Source organism: Prosopis cineraria, unplaced genomic scaffold, assembly GCF_029017545.1.
Source record: "Prosopis cineraria cultivar Desert tree isolate PC_DT_omini unplaced genomic scaffold, ASM2901754v1 PC14, whole genome shotgun sequence".
Lineage (NCBI taxonomy): Eukaryota > Viridiplantae > Streptophyta > Magnoliopsida > Fabales > Fabaceae > Prosopis > Prosopis cineraria.
The window spans coordinates 28517162-28535194 of NW_026555345.1; the positions used below are offsets into that span (position 1 = coordinate 28517162).

Consider the following 18033-nt stretch of genomic DNA (forward strand, 5'->3'; position numbering starts at 1 on the left):
TTTCTCTTTTCAAGCATTATAGCTTGCCTGTTTCAATTAAAAGAAAAGACAAATCAGCACCAGTTCCAATCATGCCACGAGCAAAAAGTGAAATTGCCTTCAAGATGAACATGAAAGTCATGCACTCGTAAAATGCAAAAACTCTTCGTAATATAAATTCATTACAATAATAGATAAAAAAAATGATTTAATAATAGTACTGTCGGGAAACTCCCAGTAGGAAATCTAGAGCAGAAGACAATGAAGTATATAGGAGTTGAACTAATACGAAATACTCAACAAAGCACAATAATAAATAAGTAGAACCAACTAATGCAAATATCATAGCTCACAGTGAATTTAGTACTGTTATTTAACTATGTTAAATTCAAGAGTAAGTACAATAAGCAATGCCCAAAGGTAAAGTAAATATGATGCCACTGGAGATCAACATAGCTAGAGTAAATGTCTTTGAGTCAAGAGTCACAAGGTCAATAATTAAAAAGAGATCTTCCATAAAACTAATGGTAACTACACCGGTGATTATGCTTTGCTTGTTGCCTATAGTCAATCCCCATTTTTTGCCTCTTTGCTTCCTTCCTTTTTTCCTTTCTTTTCTATTAAAGTTCTCCCCTCTCCTCTTCCCTGCAGAAATTATGAATATACAGCCAAATATTGTAAGTTAAGTAAAATGAAGAGATGTTCTTCATTGTCGTGGATTGGGGGGAAATAGAGACAACAAAGGAAAACGTTATTTAGATCCATTCTCCTTCATTCGATCATACCATGCACCATAGTATATAGACAAAATTATTAAACATTTGATCATACCACATACCATAGTTCTCCATTTGCATGTTGTATTTTGTCATTTGCATATTGCTTCTTGCATTTGCAGTTTGTTTTTGCACCAACTGCATACTCTATCTATATTTACAAATGCTCTCCAATGGGGTCGTGTAATAGGGATGAGAAGGAGAAGAACCCATTGATTCGAAGTAGAAGGCAGATAAGGAGCAAGATTTCAATGGATACTTACAGGAGAAGGAGAGAACGGAGATAGATGGAGGGTTGGCACTTGCAGGAGAAGGAAACGCGAAGATGGATGAAGGGTCGCCCCTACATTGTTTTTTATTTGGCTTTCTAGTTTTCTGAATATTATTTCTTCTCATTATCCAAGTAAGCATCTTTCTTCCTATATTATTAATCTACAAGGCTGCTAGCTTATCATTCCGTTGACCACATCAACATAATTTAACGGTGTCAATTTTTGTCAAAAATTAAAGACTACTTAAATAAATGAATCATTAAGGATTGAAATGATGGAAATTAAATTTAAATGACTAAATTGATAATGTTTCCAAATCGTAATGAATTAAAAGTTACATTCTCCAAAAAAAAAAAATGCAGTCGTAGTCATTCTCATTCGATTCTCTTTCCACATGTTCGTTGATCGTCAATAAACATGCCCTTATTCTACGCACTCTTCATTCTCACTTCGTTTTCCCTCGCGTCTTCTCTTCTCATTCTCTCCTGCTTTGTCGAAAAATCCCTCCGGGACCCAACTTGCCCTCTGGTTAAAGGCACCGTCATGGCGTCATTGGCCAGCTCTGCTATTTCACTAGGCTCCATGACTATCTGAAATTGCACAAACCCATCAGAATTTCTGTCTTGTTGCTCCCGGCCATAGCGAATTGTACGCCACAGATGCGCGAAACATCGAGCACGTGCTCAAAACCAAGTTCGATATTTACACCAAGGGCGGGTATGACCAGGAAATCATGAGCGATCTTGGATTGTGGATTTTCGCGGTCGATGGTAACAAGTATAGGTAACAGAGGAAGCTTGCCAGTTATGAATTTTCCACGAGAGTTCTCAGAGACTTTAGTTACTTTGTCTTCAGACGGAACTCCGCCAAATTGGTGGGAGTTCTCGGATTTTTCTCGTGCCGATCGGATGTTTGATGTGCAGGTCAGTCTTAAGAGTTCGTTTATTTTAATACAAAAGTTACTCATAAGCCGGATATTATACAATGTGGACACCTGACATGACAAAACATTTAGTGGTTAAATGCATTTTCAAGTGTTGTGTTATGCTTAATAACCCAACCAAAATAGGCAAGTGAACTATAAGGAAACTGAGAACTTTCTTAGAAGATGCACTTCTTGTTCGTTCTTTAGGACACGTTGATGAGATGCACCTTGGACTCTATCTTTGGAGTTGATTTTGGAGTGGAATTGAATTGCTGGGAGGGATCAAGCAAGGAGGGGAGAGCATTCATGAAGGCGTTTGACGATTCAAATGCTATAGTGTATTAGCCACATGTCGATCCATCCTGGCCGCTCAATAAGTTTGTAAACATTGGTTCCGAAGCTGCCCTCAAGAAGAATGTCAAGTTAATGGATGATTTCGTACATCAGTGGAAATTCATCAGGATTCAATGAGTTCAATTACATCCGTTACATCCTCGATCTTTTCTTTATGCCATTCAATGAATTTCATTTTCACTCAAAACTAACAAGAACTCTCTTCTTTATGCCATTTCAACACTATAACTTCCATTGCATCCTCATATTTATTTATTCGTTAGTTTTGAGTGAAAATGAAACTCTTCATCGTGTAACTTAAAGTTCTTATTTGATAATGTCAAAACCTATAGTTTCCAGAGTGATAAGGAGGATATGATATGAAGATTCTTGGTAGAGAGCAAGAACCAAGAAGGACCCAAAGAATATGAATTACCAATATCTGCGAGATATAATTGTGAGCATGATCACTAGCAAAGATACGAGTGCGAACACTCTATCATGGTTCTTCTACATGCTCTGCAAGCATCCTCTGGTACAGGAAAAGATTGTACAAGAAATCAGGGATGTCAAATGTTGCCAAGAAAATGATCTTGACATTGATGGCTTTATGGACAAGATAACAGATTTGACCCTTGAGAAAATGCATAATCTTCATGCAGCATTGACCGAGACCTTAAGATTGCACCCTGTTGTCCCTATGGTGAGTTTTATAAACTAACTCGATACCACCTTTAATTGTATATTCTTAAAGACTCTTGTTACCGCATGTTACATGTTCATTTTGAGCCATTAATTCCACAATTGCTCAGTCAGACAAACTAACCTGCATAATCTGCTTACATTGCAAATTGCGTTCTTAGGTGCACATTTTCTTCAACTCCGATCATGTTATATGGTACTTAAGCGTTAGAAAATGCATTCTACAATTTGATGTACTTGCATTTTGTGTGGTTATAGGATGGGAGAATGGCACAAAGAGACAGACATTCTTCCTGATGGCTACAAGGTGAAGAAAGGGGACATAGTATTCAACATGCCCTATGCTATGGGCAGATTGTCTTACATCTGGGGGGATGATGCTGAAGAATTTTGACCAGAAAGGTGGCTCAGAGATGGAGTTTTTCAACCCGAATCTCCATTCAAATTCATAGCTTTCAATGTTAGTATCGTTGGTCTCTCAATCAAGAATATTTATTCAATGAAGTATGGTATCTTGATTCTTGACTTTATCTATGGCATTGCGGGCAGGACTTTGCTTACTGGCAGATGAAAATAGTATCTATGGCTATTCTTCGCTCTTTCCGGTTCAAATTGGCAAATGAAACTAAAAATGTGACTTACAGAACCATGTCTACACTTTACATAGACAAGGGTCTACCTCTTTGTGCCGTACCAAGGTAGAATAGTGAAAAGCATAACTATTGACGCAAAATAATGTTATAGAACCATCATATTGTGCATAATGTGTGTGCATTTACACAAAACTAATAGTACACAAGTTTTTTGGTTGGGGGAAGAACTAGGTCATAGTGAAATATATTTGACATTTAAAAGCAGAACAATGTGTGTGCATTTAGACAAGACATCTAATGAGTCTGAAATGCATTACAAAGAATATTGTAGATTCTCAATATGACATTATGACATCAAACTACGGGCTTTGGATATAGGACAATTCAACAGAAAAGAAGGAAAATAACTGAGAAGGGAAAAGAAGATTAAAAATGCTGCAGAAAAGTGTTAGGGTAAAGATTGAAACTATGAAGATAATCACATAATGATATATTAATGTGCCCTTGATTTTATGATGTCGAAGCTCATTTCACTAGGATCAGTTGCTTGCAACTCAAATTGAATGCCATCAAGTTCCCTCTTGAATCTATCTTTGGAGCTGGCGTACACCATCTTCTGTCTCACTTTTGATGAATCCGGAGACCTTCATATCAGAATCAAGAAAGTGTAGTTAGTTAGGTGGACAGACATATAGATTTTTTTTTCTTCTTTTTCCATGTATTGTGAGAAAAAGCAGAGAAAGCAAGAGATTCTCTTTTAAAGCGAGTTTCAGACAAGAGATGTTTCTTGAACGAGGTTACGTTCACAGGAAATTAAAAAAACAAATATTGTTCAGTGTCCATATGAAAGTTTCATGGATTTCCAGAGGCATTTTCAGAGATCCTATATTAACTACGACACCAAAAAAAAAAAAAAGACTGAATTTAAAATTACCAGGCGACGAAGAAGATCTTGCTCTTCTGGCAATTCTCATCAGTAATGAAATCAAAATCAAAGATAGCATAACGACACTCGTTAGAAGGAAGAGATGCATTAAAATCTTCGTAAGTTGCATCTGGGTTTCCAACTTTATCCACCACTATTTCTTGATCTTCAATCTTGAATACAATGAAACGATAGTTTCTCTTTGCTTTTAGCTCTTGAAACTTGAGTTTACACTCATCATTTACAGCCATTCCAGACGCCGCATTTGCCTAACCCAAATATATTTTGCAAACAATAAAAAGTGATACGAGTATATTAAATAATATTGAGATATTTAATTTAGAGAAACTGCATTATACAGAATTAATTTGAAATTAAGTTTCTTTTGAAAAAGAGCTAATGCAAGTTAGAAACATTGCTTTCATCTCTTTTGTTTGTATTGACCAAAAGTTCTGACCCCATGTCAAAGATCATTTCAACTCAAAATCCTACCCTGTAATTTTTACCATGCTCAACATGTTTAAATATCTTATGATTTAGTTTGTGTAACAAATTTTCATCTTATGATTTAGTTTGTGTAACAAATTTTCATAAGTTCTCTTCCTTCCATACGCTCTTATCATTCAAGAGGGGCATAAAGAGTCAATAAAAGCATGAAAATTGTATATCAATACACAAACTATCACCTAAGAAGGCCATTATTTTGGTGAATTTCCATTACCTCCTTTAATTTTTCTATTATACCTGTTAATTTCTTCATAGTTAGGGTTGTATCTAGTCTTTTCTATAGAAAGAAGAATAACAACAAAGAAAATGATCAAGAATTGAGGGAACGTACCATGTTGTCTCCGACAAAGAAAAAGGATAACGAGAAGTGATAAAATGAGGAAGGAAATTAGGAAGAAAGTCAGAAACAGAGAGGTGGGCGAGAGAGAGAGAGAGAGAGAGACAGAGGAAGAGATCCTTATTCAGGGGAAGAAGAGAAGGGATGATTAGCCTGAGACAAAAACGGAGAGGAGGAGAATTTTGAGGGGGCAAACAAAGGTCGAAATTATTCTAACTTCAGAACGGATAATCACGATTTTATGTGTATGTCTATCTAAAATTTATACGTTATTATTGGAAAGTAGTTTTCATATGAACAAACGTTGTACAATTTGCTTTCTTTTCTTTTCTCAAATTTTTACATGAATATAAATTTTGAGTATCCCAAATTCTCTCACCCGGTGAATATTCGCACCATAGCTATAAGATTTCATAAACTTTTGAAAATTTATGCTCGATCAGAAATATATAAAGTTAAAAAGTGGTTTATGAAAATGCACTTCAATTATTTAACAGTCATATGAATTATTAAATTAAAATACAGAGCATAATACATAAATAAAGCTATGATTTAGTATTCTCTATATCTTATCCCAACATCTTTAATTAAATTTCGGGTCAAACTAATAATCTAAGTCAACTTTCACTAAAAAAAAAAAAAAACCTTAGTCAACTTATTAAAAAGTCAAAATTTGCCCAGAATCAGTTCTGTTTGTTCTTTGTACTGTTATGGGAATTTTTCTTTTTAATTTATTTATATACAATCTTTAGTTTTTCAAAATTTCCGTTGTATCAAACATCATGCATACCATTTTGTGTCAGTGTAACAACTTTTTTCTTCGTCTCTAAGCTGGAGTGCTTTCTTGAAAATAGTTTATAATTGATACAAAATTTACACATCGAAAACAAAATGGAAACAAATAATGCCCAAAACAAGCTGAGATATAAATTATGATTTGAAGTTTACAACTTTGGGACCCTTCGCTTTTTCATTAACTTTTTTAGATTTGGAGGACTTGTCAACATTAGATACTTCATCCGCTATGAAATCATCCTCAAGATCATCCCCGCTCACAAAGTTGGTCACCTTATTTCTGGGCCTTTCTACAGGTCCACCTGCTGTTAAAAAAATTAAAACATGGAAATAATATCAAACTTAAAAGCTTAAAATTTAACATGTTTTGTCATCATCAAAATATTTTAGACAACCTTGGGGTTAACTATTAATGACAATTAAGGACTTTAATAATCAATATTACTCTCGAGGACTGTAGAAATAATGCATCATTCATTGATGCTTCTTCAAGTTACCACTCACGCTTGTTAAAATTACATCATGATCTTCCAAATATCACAACGGTTGTCTATACTCGGCACTAGCAAATAAAAATCATACCACCTGATTTCTATGGTGTTTTGAGAGAAAGTTTGATTTTTAAAGATCCACACAACATTTATCACTTTAAAAATGAATTCTTGCACTGACAGACATTAGACTAGATGGATCAAATAAAACAGCTAGATCAACACTAACAAGATCCATGGACTATCATTTCCTTTATTACTCAACCTTCCATAAATATTTGATCCCCGAACATTTTATAGACTAGATTCTTAACATCTAAACAAAAGCTTACGTTAGGCAGATGACGCAATCTAATCTCAAATGAAAAATTCATAGTTTATCAGGCTAGCATCGCCAACAGTCTAGGAGTTCAGCATAATCCAACTTTTTCCAAAATTAAAAACCTCTAATTTATGCAGGATAACCAACTGCTCCAAGATGTCCCAATAATATAGCACAGTACAAATTAATATCTCCGCTGGAACCAAGGCACTAGATTTTAGAACGGAATGTCATTATTCCTGGACATAGATTATCTATAATGCAAAATTGCAGCTTTTACGTTAAATACAGAAACCTGGTTTTTTTTTTTTGGGGGGGGGGTTTGGATATCTTAGAATATAAAAGAATCAAGCATCTTGTAGAATTCTTACCAGCATGCACAGCCCCGTTAGCAGCAGCAGACTCAATTTTCCCTTTGTCAGGACAATCTTTTGCCAAATGTGTCACCCCCCACATATCTTACAACAACCGCCCTAAAGAAAACAAATAGTAATAAGAGAGTAGCCTCAGTTCACAAGGGAAATGAGTTAATTCAGCAAATGAATAAAATTGTCTTATGCTTTAAGAGGAATTGTCATACCCCCTCCCCAAAAGAAAGGAAAGGGAACAAAAAATACACACATATATATAGATGTAAAAAATAATCTTTCGAGTGGGGAAATGAAGACTTATGAGTTATGTCACAATAAATGCCTTGGACAGGATCGCAATACCTTTGGATAAATGCCATGAACATTTTGAGGGCAGTCTCTGCTCAAGTGCCCACGTCCATTGCACACAAAGCACTCAGCAAATTTTGTTCCCCCTGCATAACCAACAGAACAATTCTATACCATGAGAACTAAGAAAACAAACGAAAGAATAGATTAAAATACCACCAAAATTAGTTTGCAGAGTTAAGATTTTATCAAGAGAAAGAAATAACGACCCCACCTTGACAGGGATATTTTAAAATCCTACAAAATAAACCTTTTCTCACGTGACTAAGAGAAGGTAAATCACCTAGGTTCTTGGGCATTACAACTAAGAAACACATCCCATGTTGACTGATTAGGCATTCTATAGAATAAAATCTTATTTGATCCTTTACTACTAGGTCACAACATTCAATTAGTTGTATATTCACAAAGTAAACCTTTTCTCACGTGACAATATTCACTCCTTGAGAGACATGCCATGTATAACACAAGGCCATAGCAGAAACCTTTTTATCTCCAGGACAAGAAGCATGCACGGATAAATTCGAAACTCAAAGTAATACTGCAACTTCTTATAGTGAATTCTGAACACCTTCAGCAAGGAATAAAGCTCAAGACGATCATCAGCATTTCACGATAACTTTTTTTCTGGGTACAAAGTCAGTGGTAATTAAGAAATGCAAGACACTTATTCAGATCAGATTAAGGCCTCACCTACTCCCGGAGTCATTGAGGATTTTAATTAAAAACAGCAAACAGTTTCTGAACAATAGTATCAACTGTCTATTGAGCGATGATGCAAATATGCAACCACATTATAAAAGACACAAAATTGTTAAATACCGTCTAGAAGAGGCTGTGGACATTTTGAAAGTGAGTGTCCAGTTTCTCCACAATTATAACATATCTTCCCATCACTGGCGCCATCTCTCCCCTGAGGGCAATTCTTGGCTCTATGACCGCGCTGCCGACAACGTAGACAAATCTGGAAGGACCCCGCTAATCATTAAGACACACCAACGAAACAAATCTGGTTACATTGATTTAATCATCCTGTTACTCTTTTGCGCAGAAAATTGTCTTTCAGTAGGCACCATTAATTATTAAGCTGAGGAGACTTGGAGAAAGCAATGTCAAAGCTATTAAGTTTCCTTACAAGTAGGTTCTTTGGTGGTACAATATTTACCAAAAACAGAACTAAGCTCGAACCTTATTCTTTTCCCACTCAGCTTTTACGGGACAGGACTTGGCAATATGATCTTTAGCTTTGCAGATGAAACAACTCTCACCGGGCTTCATTCCAGGGACTCTAAGCGGGTGTTGCCTGAAACTCTTCTTAAAGGGTTTATTAGTAACACCAAGTTCTTCCGATTCACCCTTTTTGCGCTTGCGCAAATTCTTCGTTTTGTTCTTCTTCTTCTTCTTGTCAGGGTCTTTTGGGGGAGTCGGCTCTGGCTTTGGAAACAGTTCAGGGTGCTCTGCTTTGAATTTTTTCCGAGCAAGTCGCTGCCTCTGGCTCACCATCTTTGTACCCGAGACTCACAAGTCACAATCTGTGTAGCCGCGAGATACTTCGAATCTTGTTGCGGTGGAGGCGGAGGCGGAGGCGGAGGCGGAGGCGATGGCGCCACCACGCTTAGCCTGCGGGAAGGTAAAATGGATGTCTTCTCTCCAAATCCAGGGCTTTGTATTGGCCCACAATATCGAGGGCTTTGGTAATCTAAAAAACATTTTCTTGGGCCATACACAGAAGGAAACTTGAATTCTTGCAACCCCAGTTTTTGTTTCCAAATAAGGCTATAAGAAATAAAGTTCTAAAATTAAAATTTTTGAAAAAGACAGTTCCAATCCGATTTTTTCCCCAAATATTACCTGTCTCACACGCACACATAAACACATCAACAAGCGCACCATAATCCTTAATATTAAAAATATAAAATTGGTAGCCACTTTTAATTTCAGATTCAAGAATGTAAATAAGTGTACTGATTAATTTGTTTGCCGTGCTCAATCCTTATACATTATTTATACAATTTATTGCTCCCCACCTTTTTAGAGTGTATGCAGGGATATCTTAATTGTCAATGTATTGATCATACTGCTAATTATCGTAGCTTTGTATTTTAAAAGACAAAAAACAAAAGAAAATAATGTAAAACGGAGGTATAGACTTTACGAATCATCAAACTAGATAACCCAGTTCTCACAACACCAGACAAAAACTATCATTGCTTGAAATTACAGTGTGAGGTATCGTTCTTTAAAAAAAAAAAAATACATCAATGTTTTACAATAAAACGATTTGAATGCAATTTTGGTTTGAAATGAGAATATAATATTGAGAGAATGACATTTAATGCCCTTTCAAAAACTTTTATTACAATAAAAACTCATCAGTTTTGAATTGAATATTATATTGTGAAAACATATACCCCTTTGGTTTTATTTATAAAATTATTTTTAACATATTTTATCAAAATTAAAAAAATTAAAATTCATTAACTTTGTTCTAAAATTTAACAAGTTTTTAAATTTGCCTCTATTAAATATATTAGTATATGCTTTAAAATATATTTTCTTTCTCCAACATTGAATGAAAGATAAAATGGGAAACTTATGTTGAAAATTTAATGAGATAACTTATAAATATGAAAAAAAAAACTTATCTTCCTACATTATAAATAAGACTAAAGGAAGTATATATTGTTGTTAAAAGTTAAACTTTGACTTATATTTTTTTGATAGAGTTTTCTTAAAAATTTAACAAGCATATTCAGCTTTTAACAGCAACGTGTACATGTTTTCACAATAAATATTCGGTATAAAATTGATAGGCTAGGTGATAAAATTTCTTGAAAGGGCATTACATGTCATCCTCCCTATAATATTTGCTAGCACCTTCCTCACTGAACAAGGGAATCCTAATTCCTAAGGTTGCTTGGAACACCAGCTTCTTCCGATACTTTTATTCTTGGTGCACAGATTAAAGATGCCCATGATGATTAGAGAGTGCAACCACATACTGACTGACGCTCACATATTCTCAGTTCAAGTAAGTCTCTGACAAGACCCTTTGCTTGTTCATGTGTTGATGCTAAAGAGATATTCATCATTCAAATATAGAAATTTTTTACATGAAAGGGGATGCCACTGATGAAGCAACTCTGTAACCATCCATACAAATTCACAACAACTCTTTTTTATAATGATTGATCCTTGAAGCAGTTGTACACTACATTGGATCCATTAAAAAGAGGCACTACAAGTCTTTAGCTTTGTCATGAAGGTTTCTTTGATCACTACCTCTCTTCTCACTTGACGTCTCTTTTGGATTACTCCTCTGCCTCTTCATCTTCATCAACAAGGCCCTACTTGTTTATATATATGATGCTTCGTGGATCCACCATCAATGTCTGTTTGGAGTATAAGAAAAGTTTGGATAGTCAATGGACCCCCTTTACTACTCTCGGTGCTCTGCAGGGAGCAATTTCCGACTTAACTGTGTACCCAGAAAAAAAGTTGAAGATCTATTTACTTAGTACATTTAATATATATATTTTAGGTTTAAAGCGTGCTTGAAAGGCTAAGATTCGAGTTACAATATTTAAAAAAAAAAATGTTTGGACCGGCTTATTTAAATGCTGATGCGTGTAAAATTGACTAATATGACTCTGATATTATAATCCATCCAGATTCCAGTGTGAGTTTTGATATCCTCTCGATTTTAAATTCCTTCAACTTGTCGCAACTTTAATCTATAATCATTGGGTTAATTTAACAACTTAGTTATAAAGTTGTAATTTAAACAAAGAATTATGCAGCCCTGTAATAGCAACTCTGCTCGTTCCAATTGCTATAACTTATACTTGAGATAAATGAAGAGAATTTTTTGAAAAGACCCAAATCTGACAGGGCATCAGATTGACAATGAACATGATTATTTGAGGGAAAATAACAGGTATATATATATGGAGAATAAAATGAATTATATGCAATAGATAATATCAACTTGTTTATCGATCCGATCTTTTCACTAACTGGTGATAGTCCAGGTAATGATTGTTTTATGGTGCACGCACGAACTGATCCAAGAGGAATTGACACTAGCCACTGATTACCCATTGCCAGGAAAGGGGTTTGTTCTAGTTAGATATATTAGTTAGTTAATTCTTTAAGGAAGTTATGTGAAATATGGCTGGCAACTATTTTATAATGATTTAATTTGTATCCCGAAAAATTTTCGCACTATGATTGGTTAGAACGCATCGAAATGTTTCCTTAATCGAGACTGGATTCCTGCTTGGTTGGTTTACATGTATGTAATTCATGCATCATCTGAACAATGAAATGATTCAATAAATCCATAAAAGCTGATAGAATTTATAAATTACTAAACTAAATTGTTTCTTCATGAGTTCCCTGCAGAGAACATGGTGATGTTTTGTCATTGAAAATCCAATCGTGATCTCAATAAATAATTGTAACCCTGTCTAGTTAGCAAATAGCTGTATGAAATAACAAAAATATGGAAAATGAACTTGATGATGAAAAGATTCTCAATTGTTAACCTTCGTCAAAAAAATAAAATTTCATATTCATAATTGGACGAACCTCATGAAATTATAAAAAAAAAATCATGAAATTATTAAAAAAAAAAAAACAGGAACCTCTTCACGTGTATTATATGAAGTCTAAGGTAATTTATATTGTTAATGACTTCTAGAGAGTACATTTCATCATGGATATCATGCTTCATATATATTGAAGTTAGAGTGAATCCTTTTGAAACTAAAATGAACCCCATGTATTTGCACAAAACTTGTTGCACAGTATTTTTTTTTTTTTTTGGGTTATAAAAAGCTGGAGCTTGTTAAATATTTTGTAAATGATACTATAATGAATATTGATGAAAGAAAGTGAACTCCTTTCTCCGTTTCACTATACGGGTATCAGTGATGAAATCATCTTTATATAATCAAGACAAAGTTTAACGCCAATTGAAAGGTAAAAAAACTTGACACTGATGAGAAGTAATATGTACTATGCATGTGGATATTTCCGTGGCTTTAAGGTTATCCTCTTGTCATTGATGATATAGGAAATCAAATACTTCCTGCATTTCAAATTATATAATATTTTTAAATAAAATTTTATATATCAATAAATTTCATTAAGTGCACTTAACAGCATAATCTTTTTAAAATAAAAATATAAATTTTAAAAAATACACATAATTTAATATATTGAAAGAAAGACATAAATTAATTGTAGAAAGATAAAATGAAATATTAATTTATCTAAAATATTTTATATTTTAAAATGAAAAACTCATTTAAACGTGATTTATAATTTATGACAAGGGAAGTAGAATGGTTGCTTGTAATTTTTCGGATTCGCTAAGAACACCCCATGCTCTGTTGTGATTCCTTCTTATTCCTTCTTGTGGTGGGGTTTGGCCTTATATGACCTAAAAGAAATAAAAGTGTGGCTCAAGATTTGGTTGCGAACGCAGCGACACATTAGTGCCATTCACATGACCCAGCCCGCCATCACGTGCCACTCTTGCCAGGTTTCATGTGCCGTCCCCCAACTTCCCACTTGTACAGTTGTACTATGAATTTCGCGCGTCCTCTTCACTCGCCATCCCACGAGCGTGCCCTCCCTATGCCCTGTCTTTCTCATCTCTCAATGCGTGTCTCTGGCCAAGAAAACAAAGATGTCTCTGTGTGAGCCAGGCGCACCTGAACAATCTGATTCACTCGTCATCTAACCAATCCACTCTTCCCGCGCGTTTCCATCATTCGATCTGAACATGATTAACGGTTGAGATTTTGTATACGAATGAGCATGAGCGCCGGTGATAACTACTTCGAGAGATACTAAAATTTTGGCTCCCTTTTTAAAATTTAAATTCCCCCTAAACCTAACGGCGTCGTCACACTTCTCGTCAACTGCCATTTACCACTTAACGCCGCTAAAGAGACGTTACCTCCCACCTATAAAAAACACCCCGCTTCTCTTTCATTTTATCAGACTTTGCTCGTCGTCTCTTTAGTCTTTACTGTCTCTGGATTCTCTTTAGTCTCTCTCCAGTCTCCCCTCCGCTCAATCTCTGAAACCAGTTCTTCCAAGCTTGGCAGCGAAGATGCGTGAGATTCTTCACATCCAGGGAGGCCAATGCGGTAACCAGATCGGAGCCAAGTTCTGGGAGGTGGTTTGCGCCGAGCACGGCATCGATTCAACCGGTAGATACCATGGTGACAATGATTTGCAACTCGAACGCGTCAACGTGTACTACAACGAGGCGAGTTGTGGTCGGTTCGTTCCTAGGGCGGTGCTTATGGATCTGGAGCCAGGAACCATGGATAGCGTCAGATCTGGTCCGTACGGGCAGATTTTCCGACCGGATAACTTTGTTTTCGGTCAGTCAGGGGCAGGGAACAACTGGGCCAAGGGACACTACACTGAGGGAGCAGAGTTGATCGATTCGGTGCTCGATGTTGTAAGAAAGGAGGCAGAGAACTGTGACTGCCTTCAAGGTATAAAGTTTGTGCACAGTTGGGGGTCTGTCTCCAAGTCTGCTTGGGAAGTCCTTGTTCTGAGTACTATCGATTGACAACTTGCATCTGTTTTAGTTTGATTTACAGATACTTGCATAGTTTATGGACTCTTGAATTGTTATAATGATTATCTATCTGTGTGATTGAGTATGTTAGTTCGTTGAGTGCGAATCAGTATATAAGTTCTTTGAATGCCAGCCTGGTAGCATAGCGTTTTAGTAATAATTGGTAGAAGATCGAGCCCGTAAATCTACATTCCCACGGAGATCTATTATTATATTGGGCTTTTATATTCCGTGTTTGTACCGTTTGAATTCTTTCTATGTGTGGTTTTAAGTGGTATAAACTATTTGGCGGTTGATCTGTGATGTTCATGTTTTAAATTGTAGTACTTCTCTGGCTGTTGAGTAGATTGTTTTTGGCTAGTTTGAGCTTCTTTTAGAAACGCAGAATCGGTTGATATAAGACACTAAAGTCTATGTTCCGGAACCTGTTCGTTTTGAAATGATTCCTTTCACTGGATATTTGATATCTATTATTGTGAAATTTGAATCACCAAATGAATGAACAATTCCAGCTATCTGTATTCGATTGTTTGCTTCAATAAAATTGATTAGGACATACTTCCTATTATTAATACTTGGCGGTGTTATTATTTTCAAAAGTATTTCAGTAACTGAGGTTTTGCCTTTTCTTTCAGGCTTCCAGGTTTGCCACTCTCTGGGTGGTGGAACGGGTTCAGGGATGGGAACACTCCTGATTTCCAAGATCAGGGAAGAATATCCCGATCGTATGATGCTCACTTTCTCCGTGTTTCCATCTCCAAAGGTGTCTGACACTGTTGTGGAACCCTACAATGCGACCCTTTCTGTTCACCAGCTGGTAGAAAATGCTGATGAATGCATGGTTTTGGACAATGAAGCTCTTTACGACATTTGCTTCCGTACTCTCAAGCTCACCACTCCAAGCTGTGAGTTTGTTTTTTGGTTTCTATTTAAAGTTGTCGTACTTCGGATATTTATGATATTTTCAGGTATTTCTGTTCAACCTCCAACTTTTCGCTCTTTGGTTATGCTTTGAATTTCGATCCCTCGATATCTGTCACAGTTGGAGATTTGAACCATCTAATTTCTGCCACCATGAGTGGTGTCACATGTTGTCTTCGGTTCCCTGGTCAACTGAATTCAGATCTCCGCAAGCTTGCCGTCAATCTCATCCCCTTCCCTCGGTTGCACTTCTTCATGGTTGGCTTTGCTCCGCTCACATCTCGTGGGTCACAACAGTATAGGGCTCTCACCGTACCCGAATTGACTCAACAAATGTGGGATGCCAAGAACATGATGTGTGCTGCTGATCCTCGTCATGGACGATATTTGACTGCATCTGCTATGTTCCGAGGTAAAATGAGCACCAAAGAGGTTGATGAGCAGATGATTAACGTTCAGAACAAGAATTCGTCTTATTTCGTTGAGTGGATCCCCAATAATGTCAAATCGACAGTGTGTGATATTCCTCCAACTGGTTTGAAAATGGCATCGACATTTATTGGCAACTCTACTTCTATACAAGAAATGTTCCGGAGGGTGAGCGAGCAGTTCACAGCCATGTTCCGCAGAAAGGCTTTCTTGCACTGGTACACAGGAGAGGGTATGGATGAGATGGAGTTTACTGAGGCTGAGAGCAACATGAACGATCTCGTATCCGAATACCAGCAGTACCAAGATGCTACTGCCGATGAGGAGGGGTATGACTATGAAGATGAGGAGGAGGAGGAAGCTCAGGAGATCTAGGCTTGTGCTTTCGACGTTTTTGCTTCTTATTAAGAAACATGTGTTGATGTTATGCTTTTCTCCCTCTACCTGAATATCTTTTTCGGGGGGCTTGGATTGCTTTCGGCCTTTGTTCGTCATAGCTGTAGGTTTTATTTCGAACCATATTTACATGACTAAATTTGTTGGCTTGTGGATTTGTGCTAGATTGGTATTTTAGGTTATATTCGTGCTATATGGGAATACCCTGCTCTTATGTTTTTGTAACCTCCCTGGCGTTTTCGGAATAGATTTACTTGAAGCATTCTTGTTCTGATTGCTGGTTTGCTGATGGCTTAATGGTGCAGGACAGAGTTATACTACCAATACTGTGTACAGCTCAAGCCCGCTTTGGTGTTAACTTGAGCTTCGAGGTTGTCCTTGTCTTTTAGGCTTAAAAGAAAAGAGATTATAAACTTGTTTTGGGTCTAAACAGGGTTGTAGCTGGCCCCCCTCCCCCACCCAAAAGAAAACAAAACGCAAAAAATATCTACCCATGATGAGGGTTCGGTATGGAGTATGTTATATGTATTAATATAATAGGCGGAAATGGAAGCTTCAACTTCAGATTTTTTTCAAAAAAAGTTGGCTGTTATTGAGTTTAGTGTTAGAGATAATTTTATCCTTAAACTGATTACGAAGGTGTATGAATAATTAAAAAGTCAACTTGGGATCAATTTATTTTTTAATTTTAAAGATGTGTTATTTTTATGTTCTTAACATTAACTCTTCAATTCTATTGTAAGTTTCATATTTAAAATTTTTAATTTTTTTTAATGGATCTCACCATTTTATATTTTTTATAATTTTAAAAATACCCCTTTCCTCTCTCTCTTCCCTCTCTCTCTCTCTCTCTCTCTCTCTCTCTCTCTCTCTCTCTCTCCTCTCTCTCCTCTCTCTCCCCATTCATTCTCTCTCCCCTCTCTCTCCCCCTAAAGCATAGGCATTCGGCCATGCGTATGCATTCCTCTCTTCCACCTTCCCCCTCCCTTCGTCCTTAGCCCCATCGCTGCCTCCCTTCCCTTTCCTCAAACTCTCATCCCCCTTGCCACCTCCTCCATGCTGCACTATCTTATTGACCACATCAAAACTAAATTCACCATATCAAAACAGGCACACTATGTGCATACCTTGGAAGCTGATGCAGTAGAGCATGATATTGACGGTGATGGTTATGTTGAGATGCAAGATCGTGAGACGCATGCTATACATTGTCGACACCATCCTCAACAGCTGCTTCGGCCTCTTCCTCGACCTTAAAAATTCATGTGGCTCTCCACTATCATCACCCCTATATCTGCGATGCACGCCCCCGACGGTGCCTCCTTTGTCATCATCGAACTCTCCCCGCTTTCGCTCGAACTCATCGAGTACTGCAAAAACATGAAGACCTCTAAGAACTACGTCTTCTCAAATTTCTGGCTCCCCAAAAAATGTAGCCTCTCCTCTGGCTCCTTCACCGTCGTCTGCTCCAGCTCCGTCCATGTTGTCGAACTTGTTTGTGAAGGGGACAGAGGGAGATGGGGAGAAGAGAGGGGGTTTTTTATATTATAAAAAATTATGGGATCTATTAAAATATTTAAAATTTAAATATGAGCCCCATAATAAAAAAAATTGACAGGACAAATAACAGGGTAGATTTAAAAATTTTAACATTTAAGGAATATGTTATGGGTTATTTGTGAACCATTGGGTATAGTTTAGAGGTAAAAATTAACTTTTAACCCTTGAGTTTATTGTTATTTTAATTTAATATTTTATATTTCTTCAATTTTTTTTTCCCATTTTCATGCCCTCCTCCCATTGATTCTATGTTGGTATACAAACGTATGCACAATGCCACCATGTGTATTCTAGTGTTCTTTCTATTATTATTTTTTATTTAAAAAGTAATGCATTTCTGAATTTCTCAATTGCAAAATTATTTTTGTCTTCATGATGTTTTTTAATTAAACGGACATATTCCGGCACATTATGTACTAGAAATCTAATTCTTAACCCATCCATGTT

At 36.4% G+C, this 18033-nt stretch overlaps 2 protein-coding genes and 2 pseudogenes across 2 annotated transcripts; 3 read left to right on the plus strand and 1 right to left on the minus strand.

Moving 5' to 3' along the window:
• Positions 1-389: 389 nt before the first annotated feature.
• LOC129292444 (cytochrome P450 704C1-like) lies at positions 390-3542 on the plus strand (annotated as a pseudogene).
• LOC129292445 (cytochrome P450 704C1-like) lies at positions 2713-3689 on the plus strand. Its single transcript, XM_054929997.1, has 4 exons — positions 2713-2988; positions 3149-3183; positions 3246-3312; positions 3537-3689. The coding sequence occupies exons 1-4, from the start codon at positions 2713-2715 to the stop codon at positions 3687-3689; spliced, it is 531 nt and encodes a 176-aa protein (XP_054785972.1).
• A 123-nt stretch (positions 3690-3812) lies between these two features.
• On the minus strand, positions 3813-9297 carry LOC129292446 (uncharacterized; annotated as a pseudogene).
• A 4377-nt stretch (positions 9298-13674) lies between these two features.
• Positions 13675-16297, plus strand: LOC129293074 (tubulin beta-1 chain). Its single transcript, XM_054930877.1, has 3 exons — positions 13675-14194; positions 14916-15185; positions 15323-16297. The coding sequence occupies exons 1-3, from the start codon at positions 13801-13803 to the stop codon at positions 16003-16005; spliced, it is 1347 nt and encodes a 448-aa protein (XP_054786852.1). The 5' UTR covers positions 13675-13800; the 3' UTR covers positions 16006-16297.
• The last annotated feature ends 1736 nt before the right edge of the window (positions 16298-18033 follow it).